Below are 17,126 nucleotides of genomic sequence, written 5' to 3'. Positions count from 1 at the left end.
GTGTGACCATACCTTTCCTACTCCGGTGATGCCGGTGAAGAGAACAGAGTGCCCTACAGACAACAGTTTCTCCATCAGATAGCCGTAGCGCACCGTGTCGGTGGTGGGAACCAACATCTCAAAGAAGGGCAGTTCCTTGTTGTACTTAAAGGAGGGGATGATCCTCTCCCACGGCTCCAGACGCTTGTGGTTGAAGTCCATGAACACACTCCACAGGTCCCCCGAGCTGGGCAGCTACACACACACACACACACACACACACACACACACACACACACACACACACACACACACACACAATATAGACAAATACAGTTACACATACTAGCATATACTCACACACAGAAGCTTGGACCCAGGCCCTAAACATACATCTGTATTTACTGTCCTTAAGTCATAAAGATCTAACGGGGTTAATAGTAATCATGTTTAATATATTCTAATACTGTAATTGTCATGATTCAAGCAGAAAGACAAAGCCATGTCTGGATGTAACAGTTTGGTGGTCAGAACATCATTAAAAGGGTGCAGGCCTGTGTGTCTTTATGTTAAGGTAACTGTTGCCTGGAGAAGCCAGTGCTCTTAGTTGTTGACCGTGTTTTCACCGCCCTGTACTTGTGTTCTGTTTCCCCCCTGCAGTGTGTCAGAGTTTGTGTTCTGTTTCCCCCCTGCAGTGTGTCAGAGTTTGTGTGTTGTGTTTGTCCCCCTGGACTTGGTGTCCTGCTGTTCGAGGTGTGTGTGTGTGTGTGCGTGCGGTTTGTTTACTGTGAGCGAGAGCCAGCCGCCAACTCCGGGGCTACCAGGCACAAAAACTGGCACACATTTCATTACACACACACAGGAATATAAATGTGTACATAATGCCCCCTAACTCCACAGTAGACAGGAATATGAATGGGTACATAATGGCCCCTAACTCCACAGTAGACAGGAATATGAATAGGTACGTAATGGCCCTAACTCCACAGTAGACAGGAATATGAATAGGTACGTAATGGCCCTAACTCCACAGTAGACAGGAATATAAATGTGTACATAATGCCCCCTAACTCCACAGTAGACAGGAATATGAACAGGTACATAATGGCCCTAACTCCACAGTAGACAGGAATATGAATGTGTACATAATGGCCCATAACTCCACAGTAGACAGGAATATGAATGTGTCCATAATGCCCCCTAACTCCACAGCAGACAGGAATATGAACAGGTACATAATGGCCCTAACTCCACAGTAGACAGGAATATGAATGTGTACATAATGGCCCATAACTCCACAGTAGACAGGAATATGAATGTGTACATAATGGCCCATAACTCCACAGTAGACAGGAATATGAATATGTACATAATGCCCCCTAACTCCACAGTAGACAGGAATATGAATGTGTACACAATGGCCCCTAACTCCAAAGTAGACAGGAATATAAATGGGTACATAATGGCCCTAACTCCATTGTAAACAGGAATATGAATGTGTACATAATGCCCCCTAACTCCATAGTAAACAGGAATATGAATGTGTACATAATGGCCCATAACTCCACAGTAGACAGGAATATGAACAGGTACATAATGGCCCTAACTCCACAGTAGACAGGAATATGAATGTGTACATAATGGCCCATAACTCCACAGTAGACAGGAATATGAATGTGTCCATAATGCCCCCTAACTCCACAGCAGACAGGAATATGAACAGGTACATAATGGCCCTAACTCCACAGTAGACAGGAATATGAATGTGTACATAATGGCCCATAACTCCACAGTAGACAGGAATATGAATGTGTACATAATGGCCCATAACTCCACAGTAGACAGGAATATGAATATGTACATAATGCCCCCTAACTCCACAGTAGACAGGAATATGAATGTGTACACAATGGCCCCTAACTCCAAAGTAGACAGGAATATAAATGGGTACATAATGGCCCTAACTCCATTGTAAACAGGAATATGAATGTGTACATAATGCCCCCTAACTCCATAGTAAACAGGAATATGAATGTGTCCATAATGGCCCATAACTCCACAGTAGACAGGAATATGAATAGGTACATAATGGCCCTAACTCCACAGTAGACAGGAATATGAATGTGTATATAATGGCCCTAACTCCACAGTAGACAGGAATATGAATGTGTCCATAATGGCCCATAACTCCACAGCAGACAGGAATATGAATAGGTACGTAATGGCCCTAACTCCACAGCAGACAGGAATATGAATGGGTACATAATGGTCCTACTCCACAGTAGACAGGAATATGAATAGGTACGTAATGGCCCTAACTCCACAGTAGACAGGAATATGAATAGGTACGTAATGGCCCCTAACTCCACAGCAGACAGGAATATGAATGTGTCCATAATGGCCCATAACTCCACAGCAGACAGGAATATGAATGGGTACATAATGGCCCTAACTCCATTGTAAACAGGAATATGAATGTGTACATAATGCCCCCTAACTCCACAGTAGACAGGAATATGAATGTGTCCATAATGGCCCATAACTCCACAGCAGACAGGAATATGAATAGGTACGTAATGGCCCTAACTCCACAGCAGACAGGAATATGAATGGGTACATAATGGTCCTACTCCACAGTAGACAGGAATATGAATAGGTACGTAATGGCCCTAACTCCACAGTAGACAGGAATATGAATAGGTACGTAATGGCCCTAACTCCACAGTAGACAGGAATATGAATGTGTCCATAATGGCCCATAACTCCACAGCAGACAGGAATATGAATGGGTACATAATGGCCCTAACTCCATTGTAAACAGGAATATGAATGTGTACATAATGCCCCCTAACTCCACAGTAGACAGGAATATGAATGTGTCCATAATGGCCCATAACTCCACAGCAGACAGGAATATGAATAGGTACGTAATGGCCCTAACTCCACAGCAGACAGGAATATGAATGGGTACATAATGGTCCTACTCCACAGTAGACAGGAATATGAATAGGTACGTAATGGCCCTAACTCCACAGTAGACAGGAATATGAATAGGTACGTAATGGCCCCTAACTCCACAGCAGACAGGAATATGAATGTGTCCATAATGGCCAATAACTCCACAGCAGACAGGAATATGAATGGGTACATAATGGCCCTAACTCCACAGTAGACAGGAATATGAATAGGTACGTAATGGCCCCTAACTCCACAGCAGACAGGAATATGAATGTGTCCATAATGGCCAATAACTCCACAGCAGACAGGAATATGAATGGGTACATAATGGCCTGTAACTCCACATTAGACAGGAATATGAATGTGTAGATAATGGCCCATAACTCCACAGTAGACAGGAATATGAATGTGTAGATAATGGCCCATAACTCCACAGTAGTCAGAGCGACAGTTGCCTCAGGTTCTCTGAGCTGCACATTAGTTATCTCCAGAGACAGACTTCCCCAGCCTTGTTTTGGTGTCTGGGGGCGTGAGTGCACGTGTGCGTGCATGTTAAGATCCTCACAGACTAATCATCTCAGTTAGTTATGGAGCGTAACACATTCAGCCTCCATCTTTTCTTCCACACACTCTCTCACAGGTAAATGATGCATATTCTACTGCTCCATAGACTCAAGGAATAAAACAGGATATCCATCAGTACACTGTTACAACCCAGGAGACACTTCTAGAAGAAGAAAGTAGAGAATTCCTATTGGATATCAATACTGTGACACCAACCAATGGCAACCATAGTCTCCATTGATCGCATGATGAAATACAATGAAAGTCCTCTGCAGATCCATGAAATCTACTACTCTTCCAGCCTGTCACCTGCTGTCCTTATTGCTAAGGGGACAGACAGAGGTTTTCCTACTGATACCTTTAGAGATGTTTCCATATCTCCATATCCATCTACTAAAACGGCATGCCTTTATAGCATGTCTTTTTGTTACATATATCCAATTGATTAAAAACACGGAATACATTTCAAATGGTAACAATCGTCATCAGATATTCATATTTGGTAGCAGTCTAGAGATTGAAGTGATTCCACAGGTAAGGCCTATATTTGATTTGAAACCCTTTCAGAGGACTTAAAGAGCGACTGAACGCAGTGACTCAGCATGTTGTTTTCTGTTGCTCCTTAAGAACAATTTCAGTCTTGGAGGTGTGGTTCGATGTGGCAGTTACTGATGTTTGTCCCCCATGAGACACCATAGGAACAAAGCCAGTATCACTTCCTAAAAATAGTCAGAATTAATCTAAGATAACTCAAGAAATCTGTCATTCATTTTGAAGTTTCTGCCAAGGAGCTTTTAGTCTCATCTAGCTAAGGTGTTTGGTGCAGTAGCACATTTCTAAAAATATATCTAGCTAAGGTGTTTGGTGCAGTAGGATTATTCTCAATACATCTAGCTAAGGTGTTTGGTGCAGTAGTATGATGCTCAATACATCTAGCTAAGGTGTTTGGTGCAGTAGACTATTTCCCAATACATCTAGCTAAGGTGTTTGGTGCAGTAGTATGATGCTCAATACATCTAGCTAAGGTGTTTGGTGCAGTATGATATTTCTCAATACATCTAGCTAAGGTGTTTTGTGCAGTAGAATGATTCTCAATACATCTAGCTAAGGTGTTTGGTGCAGTAGTATATTTCTCAATACATCTAGCTAAGGTGTTTGGTGCAGTAGTATATTTCTCAATACATCTAGCTAAGGTGTTTGGTGCAGTAGGATATTTCTCAATACATCTAGCTAAGGTGTTTGGTGCAGTAGGATAGTTCTCAATACATCTAGCTAAGGTGTTTTGTGCAGTAGGATGATTCTCAATACATCTAGCTAAGGTGTTTGGTGCAGTAGGACATTTCTCAATACATATAGCTAAGGTGTTTGGTGCAGTAGGATATTTCTCAATACATCTAGCTAAGGTGTTTGGTGCAGTAGGCTAATTCCCAATATATCTAGCTAAGGTGTTTTGTGCAGTAGGATGATTCTCAATACATCTAGCTAAGGTGTTTGGTGCAGTAGCATATTTATCAATACATCTAGCTAAGGTGTTTGGTGCAGTAGGACATTTCTCAATACATATAGCTAAGGTGTTTCGAGTGCAGTAGGATATTTCTCAATACATCTAGCTAAGGTGTTTGGTGCAGTAGAATTTTACCAATACATCTAGCTAAGGTGTTTGGTGCAGTAGGATATTTCTCAGTACATCTAGCTGATTATAATGATGATGATTATAATTCTGACTATAATGATGATTATTATAATTCTGATTATAATGATGATTATTATAATTCTGATTATAATGATGATGATTATAATTCTGATTATAATGATGATTATTATAATTTGGACTATAATGATGATGATTATAATTCTGACTATAATGATGATGATTATAATTCTGACTATAATGGTGATGATTATAATTCTGACTATAATGATGATGATTATAATTCTGACTATAATGATGATGATTATAATTCTGACTATAATGATGATGATTATAATCCTGACTATAATGATGATGATTATAATCCTGACTATAATGATGATGATTATAATTCTGACTATAATGATGATGATTATAATTCTGACTATAATAATGATGATGGTGATGATGATGGTGATGGTGATGAAGGCCCTACTAACCTTGGCATCATTATTGTCTTCAAACTGTTGTCTGACGAAGCTGTCGAAGGCATCCCAGTGGCTGTCAGCCAGGTTACCCCCCACAGACCACAGGTAGCAGAATACAAACGTCTGACACAACACACTGTTCAGGTGCTTAGGCTCCTGGAACACACACACACACACACACAGACACACACACACGGGGAAAGAGGAGTGCTTGTGAGTGTGTGTGTGTGTGGTATCAAAAACAAAAAGGTTTGAATGCTCGCCACGTCCCTGTAAACACTGATGAGCATTTGGTTGTGGTTGATGTGTGGTCGATATTCAGTATCAAAGGTTGTGGTCAGTGTTAGGTTAAAGGGACATTTCACTCAACAACAAAAAAACGCTATGTCAGACGTTTTCAGACTTCAAAAGAGTAATGTCAAGATGAAACCAGGTCACATGACATGGGTTGGAGATGGAGCTATACATCTGTATAATGCCTGGTTAATATGTAGTTGTGGTCATGCTGTGTTCTGGTAACATTTAGCCTACCATCTTGAGGTCTGGTCTTCCCTCTCCCAGCAGCAGCGCCTCCAGCAGGCAGCAGAGGGTAGTGACCTTACTGATGTCCACCTGGCCCATGGCCTGGACACAACGCTTCCACACAAACTGAAGACCCTTCTCCACGTACTGCTCAAACAACGCCAACAGGTACACACACACACCGCCTAAATACTTTTTTCCCCCACTGTATATTTAGTCTTGGCCACATTAAGTACAAGTTTTAAACCAGGGCTTTCTGTAAGGTAACAAGGTCAGATTGCAGCTCTAACATAGCCTGGTCAACAGTTGGAGCAATGGCATACATAACACTGTTGTCTGCATACAGATGACTATTGCAAATGTTAACAGATAGACCAATATTATTTACAGAAACAGTAAAGAGAACAGGTCCCAGTACCGACCCCTGTGGTACACCTTTTTTAACATCCAGAAAACTAGACTTAACACCATCGTGTTTTTACATCTGCATTGCTTGCTGTTTGGGGTTTAAGGCTGGGTTTCTGTATATGCACTTTGTAACATCTGCTGATATAAAAATGGCTTTAAAAAGACATTTGATTTGATGATCAGAAATCATGCATTGAGTCCTGTCTGACAGATAATTCTCAAGCCACTTGCAAGAAGCCTGATCCAGGCCTATTTCAGTCAACCTTTGAATGATGGTTAACAGTGTCAAAGGCCTTTAACACATCCTCTAAAACAAGTGTAGCAGCTGAAAGTATTCACCCACCTTGGCATTTTTCCTTTTTTTGTTGCCTTACCTTACCTGGAATTAAAATGGATTTTTTGGGGTTATCATTTGATTTACACAACATGCCTACCACTTCGAAGATGAAAAATATGTTTTATTGTGAAACAAACAAGAAATAAGATTGAAAAACAACAGAAAACTTGAGCGTGCATAACTATTCACCCCCCCAAAGTCAATACTTTGTAGATCCACCTTTTGCAGCAATTACAGCTGCAAGTCTCTTACGGTATGTCTCTATAAGCTTGGCACATCTAGCAACTGGGATTTTTGCCCATTCTTCAGGGCTAAACTGCTCCAGCTCCTTCAAGTTGGATGGGTTCCGCTGGTGTACAGCAATCTTTAAGACATACCACAAATTCTCAATTGGATTGTGGTCTGGGCTTTGACTAGGCCATTCCAAGACATTTAAATGTTTCCCCTTAAACCACTCTAGTGTTGCTTTAGCAGTATGCTTAGGGTCATTGTCCTGCTTAAAGTGGTCCTATGGACAGATACTCCAATCTCCGCTGTGGAGCTTTGCAGCTCCTTCACGGTTATCTTTGATCTCTTTGTTGCCTCTCTGATTAATGCCCTCCTTGCCTGGTCCGTGAGTTTTGGTGGGCGGCCCTCTCTTGGGAGGTTTGTTTTGGTGCCATATTCTTTCCATTTTTTAATAATGGATGTAATGGTGCTCCGTGGGATGTTCAAAGTTTTTAATATATTTTATAACCCAACCCTGATCTGTACTTCTCCACAACTTTGTCTTTGACCTGTTTGGAGAGCTCCTTGGTCTTCATGGTGCCGCTTTCTTGGTAGTGCCCCTTGCTTAGTGGTGTTGCAGACTCTGGGGCCTTTCAGAACAGGTGTATATATACTGAGATCATGTGACAGATCATGTGACACTTAGATTGCACACAGGTGGACTTTATTTAACTAATTATGTGACTTCTGAAGGTAATTGGTTGCACCAGATCTTATTTAGGGGCTTCATAGCAAAGTGGGTGAATACATATGCACGCACCACTTTTCCGTTATTTATTTTGTAGATTTTTTTTGAATTTAACAAGTTATTTTTTTCATTTCACTTCACCAATTTGGACTATTTTCTATATGTCCATTACATGAAATCCAAATAAAAATCAATTTACATTACAGGTTGTAATGCAACAAAATAGGAAAAACGCCAAGGGGGATGAATACTTTTGCTAGGCACTGTATGTCCAGGTCTAAAACCGGATTGGTGCACATTAAGAATAGAGTGAAAAGTTAAAAAAGTTATTAGCTGAAAGTTGGCCAGGGATTCTAAAACCTTGAAAAGGCAAGATCATTTGGAAATTGGACGGTAGTTATCTTAGTCAGAAGGATCTCCTCCTTCATGTAGGGGGAGGACATGTGTCGCTTTCCAGATCTTAGGGATAACGGCAGAAACAATTGTCAAGTAAAAAATATAGGTCAGTGGTTCTGCAGTAAGTAGAGCAGAGAGCTGCAGTAAGTAGAGCAGAGGGCTGCAGTAAGAAGGGGTCAAGTGAATCAGCCCATATGGTTTTATTAACATCAATCTTTAGCAAAGCACTTAGTACATCATAGACATCAAATGGTTGAAATGAAAATACAGTATGTGAGTCTGTTAGTGCACAGATGCATTGTCAGCCAGGCATACCTCTCCGTAGAGCTCTCCCATGGTGACAGACTTGGGGTTGAGGACGTATGTCTTGACAGGGAGGAAGAAGGGGTTGTGTTTCCCGTGGCCAGCCTGGCACAGGGTATCTAAGGCATCAGACAGGATGGTGTAGACCGTGGTCTTCCCTCCTCCTGTAGGACCCACCAACATCACACCGTGACGTACCATCATGGTCTCATACAGCTGGATCACCTGGAGGGAGGGAAGGGTTAAAACCACATGGACAAATATATAGCATCACTAAATCATGTATTTTCATTTCAAGTCAAACTGAACCGAATGATTTTGTTGAATGACGCATTTGTGTTTATCATTTGTAATGACAGCCATCATGAATAACTTTATAATATAAAGCATTTTGAGGCCTACATTATGTTTACTTAAATTAATACATAAGTTCAGTCAGTCAATGTGTACCTTGTTGATCATGCTGTGTAGAGTCAGTCAGTACCTTGTTGGTCATGCTGGGTAGGGGCAGTCAGTACCTTGTTGGTCATGCTGGGTAGGGTCAGTCAGTACCTTGTTGGTCATGCTGGGTAGGGTCAGTCAGTACCTTGTTGGTCATGCTGGGTAGGGGCAGTCAGTACCTTGTTGGTCATGCTGGGTAGGGTCAGTCAGTACCTTGTTGGTCATGCTGGGTTGGGTCAATCAGTACCTTGTTGGTCATGCTGGGTAGGGTCAGTCAGTCTGTTCCTTGTTGGTCATGCTGGGTAGTGTCAGTCAGTACCTTGTTGGTCATGCTGGGTTGGGTCAGTCAGTCTGTACCTTGTTGGTCATGCTGGGTTGGGTCAGTCAGTACCTTGTTGGTCATGCTGGGTAGGGGCAGTCAGTACCTTGTTGGTCATGCTGGGTAGGGGCAGTCAGTACCTTGTTGGTCATGCTGGGTAGGGGCAGTCAGTACCTTGTTGGTCATGCTGGGTAGGGGCAGTCAGTACCTTGTTGGTCATGCTGGGTAGGGTCAGTCAGTACCTTGTTGGTCATGCTGGGTAGGGTCAGTCAGTACCTTGTTGGTCATGCTGGGTAGGGACAGTCAGTACCTTGTTGGTCATGCTGGGTAGGTACAGTCAGTACCTTGTTTGTCATGCTGGGTAGGGTCAGTCACTAAGTACCTTGTTGGTCATGCTGGGTAGTGTCAGTCAGTCAGTCAGTACCTTGTTGGTCATGCTGGGTAGGTTCAGTCAGTCAGTCAGTACCTTGTTGGTCATGCTGGGTAGGGTCAGTCAGTCAGTACCTTGTTGGTCATGCTGGGTAGTGTCAGTCAGTCAGTACCTTGTTGGTCATACTGGGTAGGTTCAGTCAGTCAGTACCTTGTTGGTCATGCTGGGTAGGGTCAGTCAGTACCTTGTTGGTCATGCTGGGTAGGGTCAGTCAGTCTGTACCTTGTTGGTCATGCTGGGTAGGGTCAGTCTGTACCTTGTTGGTCATGCTGGGTAGGTTCAGTCAGTCAGTACCTTGTTGGTCATGCTGGGTATGGTCAGTCAGTACCTTGTTGGTCATGCTGGGTAGGTTCAGTCAGTCAGTACCTTGTTGGTCATGCTGGGTAGGGTCAGTCAGTACCTTGTTGGTCATGCTGGGTAGGGTCAGTCAGTACCTTGTTGGTCATGCTGGGTAGGTTCAGTCAGTCAGTACCTTGTTGGTCATGCTGGGTAGGTTCAGTCAGTCAGTACCTTGTTGGTCATGCTGGGTAGGGTCAGTCAGTACCTTGTTGGTCATGCTGGGTAGGTTCAGTCAGTCAGTACCTTGTTGGTCATGCTGGGTAGGTTCAGTCAGTCAGTACCTTGTTGGTCATGCTGGGTAGGGGCTGCAGGTTGCGTTTTACTAGAGACTCCAGGATGGTGGTTTGGAGAACACCGTAGTCATGTTCAGGGATGGACACGCCAGGGAACAGGTCAGACATGATGCCACTAGAGCAGAGAACACACAGACACACAGAGCCGTCATACACAGACGTCACACACACACAAACACACAGAGCCGTCATACACAGACGTCACACACACACAAACACACAGAGCCGTCATACACAGACGTCACACACACACAAACACACAGAGCCGTCATACACAGACGTCACACACACACAAACACACAGAGCCGTCATACACAGACGTCACACACACACAAACACACAGAGCCGTCATACACAGACGTCACACACACACAGACACACAACAGAGCCGTCAAACGGACAAACACACACGTCAGTCTGCACTAAGGCATCATGAAAGTATAACAGTGGAATGTTCTATTCTTCACCATAGTGCTGTAACATTCATTAGCTCTGGGACACCATTGGTTTATCTCTCTCTGTGTGTGTGTGTGTGTGTGTGTGTGTGTGTGTGTGTGTGTGTGTGTGTGTGTCAGGATCTGTGTGTGTTCTCTCACCCAAAGAGCGCCGCGTCGTCTGTGAGGAACTTGGGCAGATTGGAGTCTCTCAGAGCCCTGATCAGAACCACGTCTTCACTCAGGTGGGGGTTCTCTCTTTTCAGAGACCTGCAGGGGGTCACACACACACACACACACACACACACACACACACACACACCGCACACACACAATACATTCTCTATAAATGCGGGGGTCCCTCTCTCTTCAGAGACATTGCATGTTTGAAGTTGTAGCGAACATGGTTAGGGTCAATTCAATTTGTTGTCAAAATCACATCTTTTTTCAATACACTGAAAAGGATAAACTATATACGGTATTTCAAACGTATTTGAATATTAACTTTAAATCACTTCCTGAATTGACTGACTTCAATTTGGAATCGTGGATGTGTTACTGAAAGACCACTGAACTGAATACATTACTGGGACGTCTAAAGGTCACTGAACTGAATACATCACTGGGACGTCTAAAGGTCACTGAACTGAATACATCACTGGGACGTCTAAAGGTCACTGAACGGAATACATCACTGGGACATCTAAAGGTCACTGAACTGAATACATCACTGGGACATCTAAAGGTCACTGAACTGAATACATCACTGGGACATCTAATCTAAAGGTCACTGAACTGAATACATCACTGGGACGTCTAAAGGTCACCGAACTGAATACATCACTGGGACATCTAAAGGTCACCGAAATGAATACATCACTGGGACGTCTAAAGGTCACTGAACTGAATACATCACTGGGACGTCTAAAGGTCACTGAACTGAATACATCACTGGGACATCTAAAGGTCACTGAACTGAATACATCACTGGGACATCTAAAGGTCACTGAACTGAATACATCACTGGGACGTCTAAAGGTCACCGAACTGAATACATCACTGGGACATCTAAAGGTCACTGAACTGAATACATCACTGGGACATCTAATCTAAAGGTCACTGAACTGAATACATCACTGGGACATCTAAAGCTCACCGAACTGAATACATCACTGGGACATCTAAAGGTCACTGAACTGAATACATCACTGGGACGTCTAAAGGTCACCGAACTGAATACATCACTGGGACATCTAAAGGTCACTGAACTGAATACATCACTGGGACATCTAAAGGTCACTGAACTGAATACATCACTGGGATGTCTTTTTATTTTATTTAACCTTTATTTAACTAGTCAAGTCAATTAAGAACAAATTCTTATTTACAATGACGGCCTACACCGGCCAAACCCGGACGACGCTGGGCCAATTGTGTGCTGCCCTATGGGACTCCCAATCACGGCCGGTTGTGATACAGCCTGGAATCGAACCAGGGGGTCCGAACTGAATCCATCACTTTAAACACACTCACCATCTCTCTGTTACACACAAACACACATGCAGACACAGACAGCTTGGTTGGAGGTTGTTGTCTTTGCTAATGTGAATTCCTCTCCTTCTCCTCCCGTCTCTCTCTTCCCTCTCTCTCTCATCCTCCCTTCTCTTCTCCTCCTGTCCCAGAGCTAGGCTAATCAAGGTGGACGATGATTCCCCACTGACTGTTCACCAACCCATTCATTAATAATGTGGAGTGCTGTCACACACACACACACACTGGGTGATAATGGCAGGCCCATTACATTGGATTCACTGTGGTAGTAAAAAGTGAATGAGACAGACAGAAGAGGGTGGCTCTAACGACAGTCAGGGGGCTTGTTACTCAAGCACCTGTAAAATGAACACCTCACCCTGTGACAAGACAATAGCTGCATGAGTCAATCTGGGACTGACACACTATGGCTGGGAGAAAGCATGATGGATGGGACAGACAGGGGAAATCACTACTACGTCTGGCCCAGGAGGATTTCAATGATGCCAATCATCTTCTATATGATTTTCATATAGTGTCTCAGTCTGATGAGGAATGTGTTAGTAGATCAGGTAGGAGGTCCTCTGCTGCTATCCTATGCTCTCTGTATAGTCAGCTCTGAAGAGAGGAAACAAGGCCTTCCCTTGTCCAGTCTGCTCTTCCTGTCACTCTCCTGCACCGTGTCACGCTGAGCTTTGACAATAGGGCGTGTCCCAAATGGCACCCTATTCCCTATATAGAGCTGGTCAAAAGTAGTGCAGAGCGTAGGGAATATGGTGCCAGAAACTGTCAGATACCGGCTTGTGGTTTTGATTGAATAAAGTTCTGTTTTTCTCTCTTTGTCCTATCCGGTCATGACGAGTTCAAAATCCCCAAAATCTAAAAGATATCGGTTTGCAAGTTTGATTGAACAGGGTGGGTACAACGTTGTGTCCTACCCTAGACAGGTATAGAATAGCGCCCCCCTGTGAGTCCTACCCTGCCATGACGAGGACAGACTTGACGGCCCTCATGCCAAAGTCGTAGTGGTCCTGTTGGGAGAGCTGCTCAGAACACAGCTTGTACATCTGGGTCATCTTACGGGCCAGCGTCTTACTGGACTCAAAACCCTCAGAGTACAGGATCACCTAGAGAGGAGGAGAGAGAGGAGAGGAGAGGAGAGGAGAGGAGAGGAGAGGAGAGGAGAGGAGAGGAGAGGAGAGGAGAGGAGAGGAGAGGAGAGGAGAGGAGAGGAGAGGAGAGGAGAGGAGAGGAGAGGAGAGGAGAGGAGAGGAGAGGGGGAGAGGAGCGAGAGAGAGAGACAGAGACAGAGAGAGAGAGACAGAGAGAGAGAGAGAGAGAGAGAGAGAGACAGAGAGAGAGAGAGAGAGAGAGAGAGAGAGAGAGAGAGAGAGAGAGAGAGAGAGAGAGAGAGAGAGAGAGAGAGAGAGAGACAGAGAGAGACAGAGAGAGAGAGAGAGAGAGAGACAGACAGAGAGAGAGAGACAGAGAGACAGAGAGACAGAGAGAGAGAGAGACAGAGAGAGAGAGACAGAGAGACAGAGAGAGAGAGACAGAGAGACAGAGAGACAGAGAGAGAGAGAGAGAGAGACAGAGAGAGAGAGAGAGAGAGAGAGAGAGAGAGAGAGAGAGAGAGAGAGAGAGAGAGAGAGAGAGAGAGAGAGAGAGAGAGAGAGAGAGAGAGAGAGAGAGAGAGAGACAGAGAGAGAGAGAGAGAGAGAGAGAGAGAGAGAGAGAGAGAGAGAGAGAGAGAGAGAGAGAGAGAGAGAGAGAGTTCATCTTACAGACCAGCGTCTTACTGGATCAAAACCCTCAGGATCACCCAGAGGGATGAAATGACCACAGCACGGTAACACATCCACACCCACCCAGTTACCTCAGCGATGAGTGCATAGTTGGGCACCATCATGGCTATGGGTCTGAACAAGGCTTTGAGGTTGTCCGGTAGCTCAGTGCGTCCTGCGTAGCCTGGGTTCATAGTGATGAAGGCAGCACATGTCATCACCAGCTTGATCTCTCTGCCCTCAAACATGAACCGAGACAGCTACAACACAGAGACCACATGACACGGAGGACTAAACAAGGTTGTGAGCATCTCACGTTGACTTTTCTTAGGTAGAGTACACATCACTTTGACAACAGGAACAGACTATTCCGTTAGTTCAACTACCGCTGTTTACACTGAGGTCTGAAGAAACAGATCTATATCCAGGCTTTAGTTCAGAGGGCTAACAACTTCTTCAGCCGGGCGGACCTCAATCTTGCCTGACAGGTATGATGGATGGAGGTTAGAACTAGGAAGGCTGTGTGTGACCAGGTGGAGCTATACCGTGGCCATCTTGGCATTGTGGATGGTGATGAGTTGTAGGTACCAGTATATACTGTACTTGTGGTATATTTAAGCAACAGGGCCTGAAGGGGTGTGGTATATGGCCAATATACCACGGCTAAGGGCTGTTCTTAAGCACGACGCAATGCAGAGTGCCTGGACACAGCCCTTAGCCGTGGTATATTGGCCATACATCACAAACCCTGAGGTGCCTTATTGCTATTATAAACTGGTTACCAACGTAATTAGAGCAGTAAAAATACATGTTTTGTCATACCCATGCTATACGGTCTGATATACCACGGCTGTCAGCCAATCAGCATTCAGGGCTTGAACCACCCAGTTTATAATGTCTCATATACCATGGCTTTCAGCCAATCAGCATTCAGGGCTCGAACCACTCAGTTAATAAATGTAAAGATATTATAAAAGGGGAGGTTATACCTTGGCCAGCTTGGCATTGCGGATAGTGATGAGTTGCTGGGCGATGACAGACAGCACCTCAATGTCGATGCGGTTAAACTCATCAAAACAGCACCAGGCCCCTGATTGGGCCAGACCACTGAAGAACTTCCCCATCATCTGAAACACAGACAGGTGATTGGTTAAGCAGGATTATAGCAGGATCCTTCATTATGAAGAAGCTCCATGTAGACTGACTGCTGTGATGACACTGTCCCCTAGTGTTAGTGTCTGGGTAAAACAACGACAATAGGAGACAGAGAGAGATAAAGGTAGAGAGAGAGAGAGAGAGAGAGAGAGAGAGAGAGAGAAATGGAATAGGACAGGGTTTCCCAAACTTGGTCTTGGGGCTCCCCCTGGGTGCACGTTTTGGTTTTTGCCCTATTTATTTATTTATTTTACCTTTATTTAACTTGGCAAGTCAGTTAAGAACAAATTCTTATTTACAATGACGGCCTACACCGGCCAAACCCGGACGATGCTGGGCCAATTGTGCGCCGCCCTATGGGACTCCCAATCACGGCCGGTTGTGATACAGCCTGTAATCGAACCAGGGGGTCTGTAGTGACGCCTCAAGCACTGAGATGCAGTGCCTTAGACCGCTGCGCCACTCGGGAGCCCGAGCGCTACACAGCTGATTCAAATAACCAGCTCATCATCAAGCTTTGATTATTTGAATCAGCTGTGGGCAAAAACCAAAACGTGCACCCAGGGGGAGCCCCAGGACAGAGTTTGGGAAACCTTGGAATAGAAGGTGGTGTGCTCGTAAGTCTTATCAGTACCTTGTAGTCCAGTCCATCAGAACAGTTGAAGACAACACACTGGATGGACAGAGCCTTGGCCAGGTCCTTAGTGGTCTCTGTCTTCCCTGTACCAGCTGGTCCTGCTGGAGCCCCACCCAGGTCTAACTGAAGAGCCCCCATCAGACACAGGTAGCAACGATCCTAGAGAGACATACAACGGGTTAATGGGTGTAGAGATCCTAGAGAGACATACAATGGGTTAATGGGTGGAGAGATCCTAGAGAGACATACAATGGGTTAATGGGTGGAGAGATCCTAGAGAGACACAAAGGGTTAATGGGTGGAGAGATCCTAGAGAGACATACAATGGGTTAATGGGTGGAGAGATCCTAGAGAGACATACAATGGGTTAATGGGTGGAGAGATCCTAGAGAGACACAAAGGGTTAATGGGTGGAGAGATCCTAGAGAGACACAAAGGGTTAATGGGTGGAGAGATCCTAGAGAGACACAAAGGGTTAATGGGTGGAGAGATCCTAGAGAGACACAAAGGGTTAATGGGTGGAGAGATCCTAGAGAGAGACATACAACGGGTTAATGGGTGGAGAGATCCTAGAGAGAGACATACAATGGGTTAATGGGTGGAGAGATCCTAGAGAGACATACAATGGGTTAATGGGTGGTGAGATCCTAGAGAGACACAATGGGTTAATGGGTGGAGAGATCCTAGAGAGACATACAATGGGTTAATGGGTGGAGAGATCCTAGAGAGACACAAAGGGTTAATGGGTGGAGAGATCCTAGAGAGACATACAATGGGTTAATGGGTGGAGAGATCCTAGAGAGACACAATGGGTTAATGGGTGGAGAGATCCTAGAGAGACACAATGGGTTAATGGGTGGAGAGATCCTAGAGAGACACAAAGGGTTAATGGGTGGTGAGATCCTAGAGAGACACAAAGGGTTAATGGGTGGAGAGATCCTAGAGAGACATACAATGGGTTAATGGGTGGAGAGATCCTAGAGAGACACAAAGGGTTAATGGGTGGTGAGATCCTAGAGAGACACAAAGGGTTAATGGGTGGAGAGATCCTAGAGAGACACAAAGGGTTAATGGGTGGAGAGATCCTAGAGAGACATACAATGGGTTAATGGGTGGAGAGATCCTAGAGAGACATACAATGGGTTAATGGGTGGAGAGATCCTAGAGAGACACAATGGGTTAATGGGTGGAGAGATCCTAGAGAGACACAAAGGGTTAATGGGT

General features: G+C 44.5%; 1 protein-coding gene across 1 annotated transcript in view; it reads right to left on the bottom strand.

The window, feature by feature from the left end:
• Positions 1 to 17,126, bottom strand: part of LOC121545190 (dynein axonemal heavy chain 6) — a gene marked incomplete at its 3' end in the record, with an annotated part of 70,862 nt that overhangs the window by 20,002 nt on the left and 33,734 nt on the right. The window contains 10 exon segments of the mRNA XM_045206486.1: positions 13 to 234; positions 5,632 to 5,775; positions 6,151 to 6,326; positions 8,522 to 8,765; positions 10,351 to 10,477; positions 10,959 to 11,066; positions 13,305 to 13,453; positions 14,203 to 14,370; positions 15,100 to 15,237; positions 15,900 to 16,061. Of these exon segments, the coding sequence (XP_045062421.1) occupies positions 13 to 234; positions 5,632 to 5,775; positions 6,151 to 6,326; positions 8,522 to 8,765; positions 10,351 to 10,477; positions 10,959 to 11,066; positions 13,305 to 13,453; positions 14,203 to 14,370; positions 15,100 to 15,237; positions 15,900 to 16,061 (1,638 nt within the window).

The sequence above is a fragment of the Coregonus clupeaformis genome, chromosome 23 (genome assembly GCF_020615455.1).
Source record: "Coregonus clupeaformis isolate EN_2021a chromosome 23, ASM2061545v1, whole genome shotgun sequence".
Taxonomy (NCBI): Eukaryota; Metazoa; Chordata; class Actinopteri; order Salmoniformes; family Salmonidae; genus Coregonus; species Coregonus clupeaformis.
The sequence above is the reverse complement of the archived record's forward strand: the minus strand, read 5'-3'. Positions and strand labels throughout refer to the sequence as shown.